The following is a 17,344-nucleotide window of genomic DNA, read 5'->3' as shown; positions in this document are numbered from 1 at the left end:
GGCTAACAGAAAACAAAGTCGGGATAAACTGGTCATTTTCAGGTGGGCAAACTGTAACTAGTGGGGTGCCACAGGAATCAGTGCTGGGACCTCAACTATTTACAATCTATATTAATGATTTGGATGAAGAGACCATGTGTACTGACGTAATACTACTACTAGGCACTTGGTCTAAGCGTTAAACAAAGCTTTAATCAACTGTTTTTCAACATGGAGATCCAGTTGTGTCCTTCACTAGTTCCTGTTAAGGAATGTCCTGAGCAAGCTGGGCCCATGCCCGAGTATTTATACTCTCCCTGGACAGCACCACCAGCAGGCCGCCCAGTATTATTTCCTAAGTCATTTCCACATGAACGACAAGATTCAAGTCATGTACTGTAGCCAAATTTGTTGATGATAAAGATAGGTGGGAAAGCAAGTTGTGAGGAGGGCACAAAGAGTCTGCAAAGGCATATTGCAAGGGGGGGATGGAGTATAAAAGTAGGGAAGTCTTGCTACAACTGTACAGGGCGCTGGTGAGACCACACCTGGAGTACTGCGTGCAGTTTTGGTCTCTTTATTTAAGGAGGGATATGCTTGCATTGGAGGCAGTTCAGAGAAGGTTCGCTAGGTTAATTCCTGAGATGAAGGGGTTGTCTTATGAAGAAAGGTTGAGCCTATACTCATTGGAGTTTAGAAGAATGAGAGGTGATCTTATTGAAACATAAGATTCTGAGGGGGCTTGACAGGGTATATGCAGAGAGGATGTTTCCCCTCGTGGGGGAATCTGGAACTAGGGGGCACAGTTTCAGGATAAGGGGTCGCCCATTTAAAACAGAGATGAGGAGGAATTTCTTCTCTGAGGGTCGTAAGTCTTTGGAATTCTCTGCCCCAGAAAGCTGTGGAGGCTGAGTCACTGAATATATTCATGGTGGAGATAGACATATATTTGAGCTACAGGGGAGTCGAGGGTTATGAGCAGCAGGCGGGAAAGTGGCGTTTAGGCCAAGATCAGATCAGCCACGATCTTATTGAATGGCAGAGTAGGCTCAAGGGGCCGAATAGCGTACTCATGCTCCTACTTCTTATGTTAGGTTACAATTGGAGTTCAGGTAGCCACACATTCTTGTCAAGTGAAGAAGAAAATGCGCTGGAATATTACTAAAAGTGAAATAATTTTGGTACTTGGTCTTCAGAAAGTTCTAAATACTAACTATTACTCATTTTTTTAATTAACTAAAATATATACAAACTCTCTTCCCTCTCCCAAAAAGTGACTAACTTAATATGCAACTGTACTGCATGAAGCATAAATAATGTACTGAAGACAGATCCTAAATTACTTTGCTAGTTCCTGTAAATGTTTAAAAAATTGAATTTAATGCAGAATATTTTATATGGAACTCAAGTGGAAAAAGCACCATGCACTAAGGGAGGCGCGACTAGAGTATAATCATTCAAGCATCCTTGGATACAATATGGAAGTTGTGCCAGATGGTTGGAGGGTTGTTAATGTTGCACGTCTGTATATCGATTTTCAAACGGCACTTGATAAGATACCACATAGGAGGCCTGTTGTTAAAATTAAGGTATGCTGTATTAAAGGGAATTTGGCAGCATGGATAGGAAACTAAAGGACAGAAAACAAAAAGTAGTGAATAATGGATTTTTTCTTGCACTGCAGGGATATAAACTTTGGTGTCCCCCCAGCATATGTGAAGAACACCTGTAAGCCACTTCAGGAGGACAGAGTCGCATTAGTAGATTGGATAAATAAATGTCAAATGAGATTTTGTGGGAAAAATGTAAGGGGATATCTTTTGGCAGGAAGGATAAGAGAAGGATGTGTGTACTGAATAGTGACACTTTACAAGGGATAGAGGAGCAGAAAGACTTAGCGGGTTTAGATACACAAATAAAAGTGGAAGAACAAAGATATTGGAAATCACACTGCTCAGGCCTAGGTCCAAAATGCTGCTGGGTTGGCATGGAGCAAGCTGCAGGCTGAGAACAAGCTAGGGAGATGCCGACCAGTGGGGGCAGGCAGTGGAGATACCGGTCAAGACTGGGAAAGGTACCAAAGACTGCAAAGCTGCAGAAAGAAGGCTGCAAATTGGGCCAAGAGAAGTACACAATGACAAGAACAGTCAGTGAGAGGCTGAAGCTGACCAAGCACTGGCAGGGAAAGGTTGAAGGCAGCCTGGGGGGGGGGGGGGGGGGGGGGGGGGGGGGAGTAGCCAGAAGCTTCAAAATAGAAGATTTTAACTTAAATTTGCTGCTTTCAGCAGCCAGGACAAGGGAGATATAATTACCTTCAAGCTCCCCTCATGTATAAAGGAAAAACAAAATGGTGACTGAGCTGACAAACAGTTCAGAATTTTGGTCCACAGGCCATCTAATGGCTAGAGAATGCAATTACTCATGACAGTACATAAAAATTTACAACGGGAAAAGTCTACACAAAAGAGCAACCGAAAATCACAACAGGAAAGATTTGTGGACAAAAGGTGTATTCTGTATGCAAGAGTTTTAAGAAAATATATAGATTTATACATCAATAACAAATACATATACACTTAAACATACATCACCTGGGATTACTTCTTGTGCCCACTAACATTTTGAAATCTTTCCATGACAAAGCACTTCAAGATTATGTTTTTAGATATATGCGGAAAAATGTACAACTGTATTCTGAAATACTTTTTGTATGACTAATATTTTTGCTAAGATATGAACTTTAAAGATAACTGTCTTTTAGAAATTGATTGATCTAGTTCCAGCCTTACAAAATAGGCATAAATACAGAATTCCTGTAAATTTCTACATTTGAAGCAGAATTGAGGAAGCACACCAAAATTTGTCATTCTCCAAAATGTAAATAAAAACTTCAAGATGTTATGATTACGCCTTGAAGAGTTAAAATTATATATATGATTAGCATCTGGGTTAATTTGTTCTATGATTAGGAGTTGAAATGGCATTAAGCACAGAGCCAAAAATATTTCACCAACAATTAAAGTTCAAGTTAATTAAACAATCACCACGAAAGTAATTTCTCAACTTTTGGTTAGAGTTTCAGATTTAATTCTTACCATAAGTAGCGATCGCAGAAGCATGACCTGGATGGTTCTTGTTCCCCGCTCCCTGTAAAGAAATCAAGGGTTTAACTTGTGTACAGCAATTTGTTTTACAAGTTAAAATATGACTGAGTATCAAGAGACCAGAAAAGGTCACTTTAAAGTGTCCAAACACAGTACTGTACGTATCTAATGTACGCAGCTAGAGCTAATCATGGCTCAAATTGAATTTTAAAGAGCAAATTAAATGACAAGATTTGCTCTTCTAGAATAGAGTAACCTTTAAATCACAATTTAAAAAAAATTGATTTATTTTGTTTCAAAAAAAGCTCAACTATCAAAAGCAAATGTGACATTAGGCTGAGCACTACTGCAGTCCAGTATGTCGCCATAGCATGTCAGTCAACAATGAACCTTTAATTTTATTGCATTTAAGCCATTTGTTCCACAATTTATGCGAGTTCTCAGGTGTGTCTAATCTTATAGTCTTATGTACCATTTCAGAGCTACCTCTCTCATCCCCTTAGCAATTATACTCGCCCTGAAAAGCAAAGTATTTTGATGCTTCCTTACAGCCTGTTTCGATAGCAGCAGCAATCCATTCAATATATTGAAATTCATTCAAAAGGGGTAGTAGCTAAGTAGTTAGCTAATTAATTTTCAATTACAAATTCCATGTTGCATTCAACAATCCTCACTTTTAACAACTTTTTTAAAATATCTGGTAACCAGAGAACCTTTATCATAGCTCAGTGAACAAAAATGGTTAATGTTATTTTTGTTTAGAAATGATGCCGTGTTGATGCTCGAGAGCATTTTTCCACATCTTCCCCTGCGTGTACAGTCAGGGACTCGGTACATTTAAAATAAAGCCAATGCCTTGACCAGCAGCACAACACAGTGAGTACTACTGGGAAGACCATTAAGTGCATGACTTTGACTGTGGATCGAATTTTCATTAGAAAAAGTAAAAATTAAATTCTTGGCGGGCAATATACACAAACTTTTGCAGGACAATAGTAGTGTGTGCATTAAAACAATGGGCTTCAAATCTTCTCAGGGGACTTTTGTGGGCTCTGATGATCAGCATCTGTTTGAATTAGACTAATGCACAAATCGACCTTGATATCCGTGCAGAATTCTTCCTTTTAAACCTGCAGGATTTCATGGCAGACACCAACAAGCACTGACTGCTACATTAAAATTCAATAATAATTGCTGATATTGTGTAACAAAGTACATTTAGTCAAACTCTTGTCTTTTTCGCTGAGTGGTGGAATCAAAGAGACAAGGATGACATGTTTATGGATGTTATCATTATCCAACACTATTATAGCTGTGGCCTATCTAGTGTTTTATACAGTTCAAGCATAACCTCCCTGCTCTTATATTCTATGCCTCAGCTAATAAAGGCAAGTATCCCGTATGCCTTCTAACCACCTTATCTACCTGTCCCGCTACCTTCAGGGATCTGTGGTCCTGCACTCCAAGGTCCCTCTGATCTTCTGCACTTCAGTGTCCTGCCATTTATTGTGTATTCCCTTGCCTTGTTAGCCCTCCCCAAGTGCATTATCTCACACTTCTCCAGATTGAATTCCATTTGCCACTGTTCTGCCCACCTGACCAGTCCATTGATATCTTCCTGCAGTCTGCAGCTTTCTTCTTCATTATCAATCACACGGCCAATTTTTGTATCATCTGCAAACTACTTAATCATACTTCCTATATTCAAGTCCAAATCATTGATATATACCACAAAAAGCAAAGGACCCAATACCGAGCCCTGCCGAACCCCACTGGAAACAGCCTTCCAGTCACAAAAACACTCAACCATTACCCTTTGCTTCCTGCCTCAGCCAATTTTGGATCCAACTTGCCACTTTGCCTTGGATCCCATGGGCTTTTACTTTTGTGAGCAGTTTGCCATGCAGGACCTTATCAAAAGCATTTCTAAAATCCATATAGACTACATCAAATGCACTACCCTCATCGACCCTCCTCAAAAAATTCAATCAAGTTATTCAGACACGACCTTCCCTTAACAAATCCACGCTGACTGGCCATCAGGGTTCCACATTTCAACCTCAATACATTAGTCGACAGGAAGGGATGCCATTTCATCATAAATATACAGGCCACAAAAGTATGATCCTGCACATTAATGTCTAATACAGGGAGCAGCAAATATGCAACAATGCACAGTGACTGCATTATTTAACAGTTCTGACATAACAGATGTCCGGTGGGAGACCGGGGCTACCCTACGTAGCCATGGCATGACCCAAGTAGAAACTCCCCCACAGTACCAAAGTGAAAACACAACAAAGCCTGCGCCACCACCCAAGTTATTGTGGAGCAGATCACAGAATGCGCAGGTGGTCCAGTCCATCCAAAATCTCCAAGACCATCATGGTCTGCTGTATTCTGCAAAAGATTGCCATCAAAAGAAGAGTGAACATGCAGGTTTGGGAACACACCCAAAGGAAGAAGATGATGGAGAGGAACAGGACATAATTAATGGAGCTGATGCACTAGTAGGGAGATTGGAGCATCCTCTACTATAGACAACTACTACTAGTAATGGACAGCTCCTGCCATTGACTAACTTTGGCTTTCAATATGAATGCCTGAATTATTGTAGCTCCAAGAACATCTCACATCCCTCCATTCAAGTTGGTTGTCCATATTTCAGGCCACTCTAAGCAACGACCTGTACTCCCTTTCAACAGCTCTACCCAATATTGCTCATACAAAAAGAATAAAAATATTCATCTAGTACCATAAAACGTAGGATATTTGGTGTGTGGTGACACCCCACACAAACTTATCCTCGCAAATTCCCTCTACAGACTGACCAAAAAGAGAAATAGCCATCTCCTCAAAGTCAGACAGCTCTCAACACTGCTGGCCCACCATCTCTCCAGATGGTTGTGAGCAGCCATGGACTGGAAGCACAACACAATTATGCAGAGATTAGTAAGCATACCCAAAATACCAACCATGTGTCCTGGCCACCACCCTCTCCCAGCTCCTATACCAGGTGTTCCCACATTAGCTTGCATAATGATTTTGCTGTTCTGTTGATGACTTATGAAGAGCTATGTGCATGGCACTATTGTTACACATTGAAAATGTTCAAAGAAGTTACTGTGGAAACAAGGTGCATTGCAAAAAGTGATTAAAGTTGTGTGAATGCTTTGCAGGTCATCTCAAAAAGTGCAGTAAATAAAACATTTAAACTAGGTCCAGGCCTTGTCCGAAGGAAGAGTATGCATGTATGTATACAAAGGCACCTACATTTACCGCGATATTTTTCCGGATTCCGCTCAAGTTTTCCCCCGCTATGGCAGTAGTTAAAGTATTGCAGACCGGACAGACTGAATTCACTCACTGAGCAACCTCCATCCATGCAGCTTGCACCTGGGCTTTTATAGATGGCAGTAAACAGGGCCACCCTCCTTCACTGCATCCTGCTGCAGCATCTCCAAAGGCAGACAACTCATCGCACACATGCTGATCACAAATCTGTTGTTCCCTTTAGAAGTGCAATTGCTGGCAACTCCCTTTTAAGGGGAAGCAGCAGCCTTTAAAAGAGCTGCTGGCCCATTTTAGGAGTTTCAACCACCCATCTTGTGTACATTTTCCATGCTCAGGAAGTATATTCAAATAAAGAAGGGCATGCCTTGCAAAATTTCAGTGAGGCCATCCTGTTCCCGTTCTACCACAGGCAAATACAACCCCCATTTCGCTGAATATAGAAAAGTAGGGCTATAGTCTCTCCTTGAGAACTGAATCATTAGCGGAGTAGTTCTACAGAGCATGAAAGGTGGTCAAAAATCATACTGTATATGTAAAATTAAGTACCTTTAACCATCCAAATAAAATAATTAATTTATCATAAATATAGAAAACAAACCACTCACGTCACTAATGCTCAAGGCACAATTTCTTGCTCTCAAGATACTATGCCTGTCATGATAAAAGATGAAAATCGTTATTTTCTAGCATTAATTCAACACCTCATGCCATGACAAAAGCATTTGATGCAGACAGCAGACTTGTACAGTGGAAATTGCTGCCCAAATTCAAATCACAACATGACAATATACTGCGCAAAGCATGTCTGGACGGTACCATCTCCAGACTGTAAAATCTCCAGTGAAGTCAAGCAGAAACAAGTAATTTTCTTCTATTTGCAGCAGTGATTGATGTCACAGAATGGGTTTGGGATCAGGACTTTTTTTTAGTTCATGGGATGTGGGTGTCGCTGGCAAGGCCAGCATTTATTGCCCATCCATAATTGCCCTAGAGAAGGTGGTGGCGAGCTGTCTTCTTGAACCGCTGCAGTCTGTGTGGTGAAGGTACTCCCACAGTGCTGTTAGGTAGGAAGCTCCAGGATCTTGACCCAGCTACAGTGATATATTTCCAAGTCAGAACGGTGTGAGACTTGGCAGGCAACTTGGAGGTGGTGGTATTGCAATGCGCCTGTTGCCGTCGTCCTTCTAGGTGGTAGAGGTCACGGGTTTGGGAATCCTATTACACCGTTGTGATGTGAAAGTATGAAACTTGGTCATACTTTGGAAGCCATGTCAAAGCCCTTGACAAGTTTCACTTGCACCACTTTGGATCAAACATGCATATCAAGCAGTAGGACCATATCACCAATTGTGATGTTCTGAAATGTGGAAATCAAATATTTCTTAGATAATGCTATAAGAAGCTTAGCTATGCTAAGCAGAACATTGTTTGAATGGATGACAAACTTCCCAAGCATTAACTGAACAGCGAACTCATGAACAGCAAAAAGTAAATGAAATGGGCAGAACAACTATTTCATGGATGTACTGAAGCACAACCCAAAACTGTATGGCATTGCGAAACATTGGGGAGATGCTGGCAGCAGACTGACCAAGATAGCACTCGACTCTCTACATTGACCAACTTTGAAATGCTGTCAACAGCAGCAAGAAAATCCATTGCTGGTAGCGCCAACAGCATGTACTGTAACAAAGCGACAAGTTCTTATGCACTCACTGTAGAAATAGTGTACTTCATGGATTGGACTACACAATCAGATTAATAACTCTCGAGTAGTTATCTCTGTGATAAAAGGATAACAGACCATAACCCTCAGTAATGATGCAGGTAAATACAGTAGCTTTATCCAGCAGACATTACAATTACCTAAAATAGATCGAAAAATCAACATAAAAGACTGAGCCAATACTGCACACCTTGGAGGAGTTGGAATTTAAACTAAGCCTAGAAAAACACATAGGCAACAGTCATCCCAGTAAGATAGCAAGTAAATTGAACTTAGTCTCAGCCAAGCCAGCCAAAATTTCCAATTAAGTGTTCAAATTGGTAATTGCCAACTTAAAAGGAGCTATGACTATCTCCACACCATGATTGCAAAGATAGTGACTGGAATCAGCTGTTGTCGGAGCATAAATATTAGAATATGTAAATTAAAACTGAAAGTACAATTCAAAACAGTCTTCAGAGACTGAATTTTAAGATACTTTTGAGGATTCTAAAGAAAAATGCCCAACACTACACAAGAATTGTACATTTAAAAAGCATTGCAAAGGTTTTATTGCAGCTGGAAAGTGGTCCAAGTATGTCAGATTGCATCGAAGTTTAAATTCAATAGATTATGGGGTAGAGTTTCCACTTTGGATGTAATCGGCGACCTGGGCGCAAATTGCACCTGAAGTTGTGCTTTTTCCCCTCGAGTTGCTGCTCAAGTTCATTTGCATATCGCGCAACGTAAAATTTGCTATGAACCATAGAAGATAGGAGCAGGAGTAGGCCATTCGGCCCCTCGAGCCTGCTCCGCCATTTAATGAGATCATGGCTGATCATCCAAATTCAGTACCCTGTCCCTGCTTTCTCTCCATATCCCTTGATCCCTTTAGCCTTAAGAAATATATCTAACTCCTTGAATATATTTAATGAATTGGCCTCAACTGCCTTCTGTGGTAGAGAATTCCACAGGTTCACCACTCTCGGTGAAGAAATTCCTCCTCATCATTGTCCTAAATGGCTTACCTCTTATCCTTAGACTGTGACCCCTGGTTCTGGATTCCCCACCATTGGGAACATTCTTCTTGCATCTAGTCTGTCTAGTCCTGTTAGAATTTTATAAGTTTCAATGAGATCCCCTCTCATTCTTCTGAACTCTAGCAAATATAAGCCTAATCGACCCAATCTCTCCTCATACGTCATTCCTGTCATCCCAGGTATTAATCTGGTGAATCTTCGCTGCACTCCCTCCAGGTCAAGAACATCCTTCCTCAGATAAGGCGACCAAAACTGCACACGATACTCAAGGTGTGGTCTCACCAAGGCCCTGTACAACTGCAGCAAGCCATCCTTGCTCCTGTACTCGAATCCTCTCGCTATGAAGGCCAACATACCATTTGCCTTCTTAACCGCCTGCTGCACCTGCATGCTTACCTTCAGCGACTGGTGCACAAGGACACCCAGGTCTCGTTGCACTTCTCCTTTTCCCAATCTATTGCTGTTCAGATAATAATCTGCCTTCCTGTTTTTGCTACCAAAGTGGATAACCTCGCATTTATCCACATTATACTGCATCTGCCCAATCACCCAACCTGTCCAAATCATACTGGAGTTTCTCTGCATCCTCCTCACAGCACACACGCCCACCCAGCTTTGTGTCGCCTGCAAACTTGGAGATATTACATCTAGTTCCCTCGTCTAGATCATTAATATATATTTTGTGAATAGCTGGGGTCCTAGCGCCGATCCCTGCGGTATCCCACTAGTCACTGCCTGCCACTCGGGAAAAAGACCAGTTTATTCCAACTCTGCTTCCTGTCTGCCAACCAGTTCTCAATCCAAGTCAGTACCTTACCCCCAATCCCATGTGCTTTAACTTTACACGCTAATCTCTTAGGCGGGACCTTATCGAAAGCCTTCTGAAAGTCCAAATACACCACATCCACTGGTTCTCCCTTATCTATCCTACCAGTTACACCCTCAAAAAATTCCAGTAAATTAGTCAAGCATGATTTACCTTTTGTAAATCCAAGTTGACTTTGTCCGATCCCGTCACTGTTTTCCAAGTGCTCTGCTATTACATCTTTTATAATGGGCTCTAGCATTTTCCCCACTACCGATGTCACGCTTACTGGTCTATAATTCCCTGTTTTCTCTACCACCTTTTTTAAATAGTGGGGTTACATTAGCTACCCTCCAATCCATGGGAACTGTTCCAGAGTCTATATAGAATTTTGGAAGATGACCAGCAATGCATCTACTATTTCTAGGGCCACTTCCTTAAGTACCCTAGGATGTAGATCATCAGGCCCTGGGGATTTATCAGCCTTCAATGCCATCAATTTCCCCAACACCATTTCCCTACAACTACTGATTTCATTCAGTTCCTCCCTCTCATTAGATCCTATGTTCCCCGACATCTCTGGGAGGTTATTTGTGTCCTCCTTTGTGAAGACAGAACCAAAGTATGTATTTAATTGGTCTGCCATTTCTTTGTTCCCCATTATAAATTCCCCTGATTCTGACTGCAAGGGACCTACGCTCGACTTCACCAATCTTTTTCTCTTCACATATCTATAGAAGCTTTGTCAGTTTTTATGTTCCCTGCAAGCTTACTCTCGTACTCTATTTCCCCCCTCTTAATTAATCCCTTTGTCCTCTTTTGCTGAATCCTAAACTGCTCCCAATCCTCAGGTTTGCTGCTTTTTCTGGCCAATTTATATGTCCTCTCCTTGGATCTTATGCAATCCCTAATTACCCTTGTTAGCCACAGTTGCGCCACCTTTTTTGTTTTATTTTTATGCCAAACAGGGATGAACAAATTCTGTAGTTCATCCATGCGACCTTTAAATGTTTGCCATTGCCTATCCACAGTCAACCCTTTAAGTAACGTTCCCTAATCCATCCTATCCAACTCGCGCCTCATACCATCATAGTTTCCTTTATTTAAATTCAGGACACTAATCGGAGTCAATTACTTCACTCTCCATCTTAATGGAGAACTCTATCATATTATGATCGCTCCGACCCAAGGGGCCTCGCATAACAAGATTGCTAATCAATCCTCTCTCATTACATAATACCCAGTCTAAGATGGCCTGATCTCTAGTTGGTTCCTCGACATATTGGTCCAGGAAACCACCCTCTATGCACTTTAGGAATTCCTCCTCCACAGTATTGTTACTAATTTGGTTAGCCCAATCTATATGTAGATTAAAGTCACCCATGATAACTGCTGTGCCCTTATTGCATGCGTCTAATTTCTGTTTAATGCCATCCCCAATCTCAGCATTACTGTTTGGGGGTCTGTATGCAACTCCCTCTAGCGTTTTCTGCCCCTTGGTATTTCTCAGCTCTACCCATACAGATTCCACATGGTCAGAGCTAATATCCTTCCTCACTATTTGTTAATCTCCTCTTTAACCAGCAATGCTACCCCACCTCCTTTTCCTTTTTGCCTGTCCTTCCTGAATATTGAATTCCCAGCCTTGGTCACCCTGGAGCCATGTCTCTGTAACCCCAATTACATCATATCCGTTTACATCTATTTGCGCAGCTAATTCATCCACCTTATTACGAATGCTCCTCGCATTAAGACACAAAGGCCTAGAAATTGGGTATAGCCCCGCTTGGGGCGTTAGAATTGGCGCAGCGCAAAGTTTATAGCCAGACGCAACTTATCGCCACCTGACGCGATATTGGGTTGCATCGCCCCTAAAGGTGATTGAGGCGCGAATTCAGGCGTTACACGGGACTCCTAAGGCGCTAAACTTCCGGCGCAACCCAATGTCGGAGCAGACGGGCGCAGCGCAGGTGCTCTCAATTACCGATGACCATGAGACTTCCAGTCGCCGGCCAGCTCTTAAAGGGGTGGGTCAGTCAGCTTCAGCATCCACACTCTGCGCCTTGCAGGCCTCAGAATCGGCGCAGGCCCTTCTCTGGCGCTAAAAACTTGGACCAGGTGGAAAAGGTGAGACAGAGAGCTTCACCAATGAGGCTCTGGACCAATTGGTGGCCGCAGTGGAGCGCCGGCGAGATGTTCTCTACCCAATGGCAGGAGGCCGAATCATAAGGACTACCGACGAGCTTGGAGGGATGTATGCCAGAGGGTCAACTCCAGCAGCATGGTGACCAGGGGCCCTGTCCAATGCAGAAAGAAATTCAACGACCTCACTCGGGTCGTGAGGGTGAGTGTTGTTTCTGCAAACTTCTGCATCCCTTCATTTGCACCTGACTTCATGGCTACAGGGTGTGCTGTGCCCCATTGGCCATCTGCCAGCAAGCACCCATGGCCCTTTCTGGGCACACACATGCACATTTGACTCAAGGCGTCATGTAAGGGCTCTTGCACCATGGGGGCATGAGATGATCACTCAGGGCAAAGACCAGCTTCGCACTGGTGGAGGACCTCCACAAGTGGTCACTCTCACGGAGCTCGAGGAGAGAGTCCACCAGATTCTTGGAGGACGTCCGAGTGGTCCTGTAAGCACTGCAGCTGCCGACCCCATTGTCGGCAGCGATGGTAAGGTTCTCACCTTTTACAACTGTCTCCTTCCACTTGTTCCCCCCGCCAGCATGCTCTCTCACTGTGGACCCATGTCATAGCCTTGCCGCAATCTGGCATCCCTTGCTGCCAAGCTGTCCTTTTGCTAAAGCCACTCTTCCACCTCCCTGCTTTCAGATGCTGCATCACCAGCTCGGGAGCCGGGCCCTCAAGCTGCCAGTGCCAGTGCCACCGAAGGCTCAATGAGAAAATTACTGTCCAACAGAAGGTCAGCAACTCTCTCCAGCAACGATCAGAATGGCCAGCCCAAATGGCTGCAGCTTTTATACTAGTGCCGTCCCCTTTAAATTGCGCCTCCCCCCCCGCGTCTGAGAAGGACCTGGGAATGCTCCATCCAACTGTCACTAATAGCGCCAGGCGGAAAGGTTGCGGGCGCCACCGAATATCCGGTCCAGGGCGCCAAAAAGGCGTTGCACACTGAAATGACGTCATGATCTGCCTGCGCGCAAAGAGTTAGCGCGGGTGCGCGCAGAGAGTTAGCGCCGGCGCTAAAAGGATACTCAATATGGGAGGTGGCGCTATATTCACTGCGCCCGCCCCAAAATTGGGTAACGCCCCAATTCTCGGGCTCTTTAGGCGCTAATCGCTGGCGCTACCAACCGAATTTCTAGGCCAAAGCCTTGAGGCTTGTTTTTTTTTTTTTTTTTTAAAAACACTCTTCGTCCTTTTAGAATTATTTACTGTGGCCCTGTTTGATTTACACCCTTGATTTCTCTGCCTTCCACTTTTGCTTTTCTCCTTCCTGTCTTTTGCTTCTATCCTTGCTTCCCTTTCCTCTGTCTCCCTGCACAGGTTCCCAACCCCAACCAATGAAATTGTTGCAAGAGTCACTGATTTTTTTCAAATGGTTGTTAGCAAGCCATTTAATTGGAGGATGAAAACACAGAAATCCTGGAAGGAATAGAATTTCTAACAGCAACATGTTGCTATACAAAATGATGTTCCATCCTTTGAAAATGGGGCCTTTTTCATTGCATCAACTTACATAGAATATACAGCACAGAAACAGGTCATTCAGCCCAACCAGTCCATGCCAGTGTTTATGCTCCACTCAAGCCTCCTCCCATCCTTCCTCATCTAACTATCAGCATATCCCTCCATTCCCTTCTCTCTCATATGCTTCTCTATCTTCCCCGTAAATGCATCTATACTATTCACCTCAACTACTTCCTGTGATAGCAAATTCCACATTCTCACTACTCAGAGTAAAGAAGTTTCTTCTGAATTCTCTATTTGATTTCTTGGTGACAATCTTGTATGGATGGCCTCTAATTTTACTCTTCCGCACAAGTGGAAATACTCTCCGTGTCTGCTTTATCAAAACCCTTCATAATTTTGAAGACCTCTATTAGGCCACCCCCCAGCCTTCTCTTTTCAAGAGAAAAGAGAACCAGCCTGTTCATCCTTTTCTAATAGGTATAACCTCACAGTTCTGGTATCAGCCATGTAAATCTTTGTTGCAACCTCTCCAGTGCCTATATATCCTTTCTAGAACATGGCAACCAGAACTATACACAGTACTTCAAGTGTGGTCTAACCAAGGTTCGATACAAGTTTAGTATAACTTCTCTACTTTTCAATTTAATCCTTCTAGAAATAAACCCTACTGCTTTGGTTTGCTTTTGTTATGGACTTATTGACCTGTGTTGCAACTTTGTGATTTGTGTATTCGTACTCCCAGATCCCTTTGTTCCTCTACTCCATTTAGATTCTTATTTTCCAAGTAATATGTGACCTTACTTTTCTTACCAAAATATAATACATCACATTTATCTATGTTGAAATTCATTTGCCAAGTATATGCCCATTCTGCAAGTTTATTAATGTCTTCTTGTAATCTGTTGCAGTCCTCCACAGTATTGACAATCTCCTCCCTTACCCACCCTACTAAATTTGGTGTCATCTGCAAATTTAGAAATTGCGTTTTTGATTCCAAAGTCTAAATAATTAATATAAATTGTGAGCAGTGGTCCCAGCACTGATCCTTGTGGGACCCTACTTCCCATCTTCTGTCACTCTGAATAGCTAACCTTTACCCCTACTCTTTGCTTTTTCTTGCAGCCAGCTATCTATCCATTCTGCTACTTGTCCCGATTCCGCATGCTCTGACCTTATTCATCAGACTATTGTGTTACCTTATCAAAGGCCTTTTGGAAATCTAGATATATTACATCTACTGCATTACCCTTGTCTACACTCTCAGTTACCTCTTCAATGAGGTTGGTTAATCAAGGCTTTCCCTTTTGAAATCCATGTTGACTATTCGTTATTATATTTTTGGTTTCTAGATGTTTTTCTATTATCTCCTTTAGTAGGGATTCCATTATTTTTGTTACTACCGATGCTAAACTGACTGGTCTATAGTTCCCTGGACATGTTCTATCTCCCTTCATAAATATAGGTATTACGTTAGCTATCCGCCAGTCCTCTGGCACTTTTTCTGATGAATTATTAAATGTGTAATAGTGCATCTGCTATCTTTTTCCTAGATTATTTTAAAAATGCACAGATACAATCCATCCAGACCAGGAGTTTTATCCTCTGAGTTTGATCAGTTTATTTCATATTTCTCCTCTTTATTTTAAATGTAGTTATATCATTTCAAATCTCATCTTCCAATGTTAAATAGTGAAGCAAAATAATGAATAAATAAATATATAAATATATGTATGTGCGCAAATCTTGATTACACTTTAAGTATCAATAATGAAAGTGAAACCAGCCCAAAAATCTAATAAAGCTAAACTTACACAAACTGCATAGCTTTGAGGGACTAACAAAAAATACAGTTCTGATTCAAATTGTTCAAGTGCAATACTATGCAAAGCCCAATTCTGTACAAAGAAAGAATGCACAAGTGGGATCTGAACTCCCATTCTCTGGATTTCAAACCTCTGGATTACTAGTCCAGTAATCTAACCACTACACTACCATACCCTAGTACGTACTACATGTACAGCCCAAAAACCATCTTACTTGTACAGTAACAACTCATGCTGCATAAATTTCAGCATATTTCTTTTTACAATGTTCGGTATTTGATCCAATACTTACTTCGTACATACAAACATAATGCAGATAACATACTTGGCATAATATTGGGACATATGTTTTAAAAGATAAAGTTTCAGATTAAGAATCTGGAAACAATGCCTCCGACCAGTGTCCTGGAACCATATTGCTTCTGATGTTCTGGGCTAGAAGTTCTAGGCTAGATTGCACGATTTAAGATAACTATTGTTCTAAAATATTTGGGGAAAAAGGTGACTCATGGAAGCATGCTCAGCCTTGCATTTAAGTAATTTTTTTTTCCACTCAAGGCGAGGATGTCAGTGCTGGGAATTGGATCACTTTTCTATTTTGGGGCATCCAGCATCAGCACCAAGCGCTGCTAGGTCATGTATTTCAGACCCCAGATAGAAGAGTGAAGCTCCCCCTACTCTGCTCCAATTTTCCTCAATTCCAACCTCAGAAGAGCCCCCACCCCCCACCCGATGAATTTTCCTATTTCCCAAATCAGCCAAATTTATGGCTTCTCCAAGCAAGATTGACAAATTATGCTTAATTATGGGCATTTTAGTAGCAGTTGGCATTGGTCTAAAACACAAAGCAACACCAGGGATATATAGCAGTACATTTAAAGCAAATCTTTTCCTATGCATTAATGAAAAGTATAATTTTGAATTTCATATTAGTTTGTTCTGCTATCATAGCAATCAATACTTACCCAGAGTGGCTAGAGTCCAGTGAATGTGACCCAGCATCAAAAGTGGGCACCTTCCCCATAATAAACATAATGATTTCAGATCTTTGATAATCTGGAAGGTTGCTCCCAAAAAAGCCTAAAATAAATCAAAGTACACAAGTTCAGCTGTTTTCACATTCAATAATGCACAAAGACTAAATCAGTTACCAGGCTATACAATAAAAAAAAACGCACCACCACAACAGTAACACAAGTGGAAGTTTAGACAAGATAAGACAGAAAAGACTATTTTAGTTTAACTTTTTAGGTGTCAAACACACCTTTAATTCAAATAACATTTGTGGTAAACCACTGTTGTTAGTATTGTTGTTCACTGTTAGTACTGTTGTTCACTCTTGCATATTGTTGTACTTGTCTGTGCATGCCTCAGCTGACTCCGCCCCTGGCTCCACCCTCATGGCTGGGTATAAAGGTCGCTGCTCAGAAGCCTCCAGCCCTTTTGGATACCAGGCAACCACAAGAGGCATGCTCTGTTCTTTGGTAATAAAAGCCTGTTTATTACTTTCTCAATCTCCAGTCTTTTGTAGCAATTGATAGTGCATCAACATTAAATGCTTTAGGTTTGGGACTGGATTGCTCTTAATATAAATATACATAAATGATCTGGACTTGGGTGTGGGGGGTACAATATCTAATTTACAGTTGGCACAAAATTGAGGATGTGGTTAACTGTGAAAAGGACTGCAAGCAACTTCAGGAGGCCAGATAGGTTAATAGATAGCTGCCTGATGAAGTTTACCAAGCACCTTCCTCCTCTGCAACCTTTACTGCCAAGAAGAGCAGCAATGTCGTGGGAACACCATCACCTCCAAATCACATCATCCTGACTTGCACATATATCACTATTCCTTCACCATTGCTGGGTCAACATTCTGGAATATCCTACCCAATACCATTGTTGGAGCACTATCAGTATCTGGCCTTGCAAGA

At 42.0% G+C, this 17,344-nt stretch overlaps 1 protein-coding gene across 16 annotated transcripts in view; it reads right to left on the bottom strand.

Moving 5' to 3' along the window:
- efr3a (EFR3 homolog A (S. cerevisiae)) overlaps positions 1 to 17,344 on the bottom strand; it is a 278,874-nt gene that overhangs the window by 74,520 nt on the left and 187,010 nt on the right. For all 16 annotated transcript variants that reach the window (XM_085992836.1, XM_085992828.1, XM_085992830.1 and 13 more), the window contains 2 exons: positions 16,376 to 16,490; positions 3,075 to 3,126 (listed from right to left, as the gene is read on the bottom strand). In XM_085992836.1, coding sequence (XP_085848962.1) covers positions 3,075 to 3,126; positions 16,376 to 16,490 — 167 coding nt within the window. The remainder of the gene's footprint in view (positions 1 to 3,074; positions 3,127 to 16,375; positions 16,491 to 17,344) is intronic.

Source organism: Somniosus microcephalus, chromosome 7 (genome assembly GCF_052327205.1).
Source record: "Somniosus microcephalus isolate GS21.2 chromosome 7, FLI_Smic_1.0, whole genome shotgun sequence".
Taxonomy (NCBI): domain Eukaryota; kingdom Metazoa; phylum Chordata; class Chondrichthyes; order Squaliformes; family Somniosidae; genus Somniosus; species Somniosus microcephalus.
The sequence above is the reverse complement of the archived record's forward strand: the minus strand, read 5'-3'. Positions and strand labels throughout refer to the sequence as shown.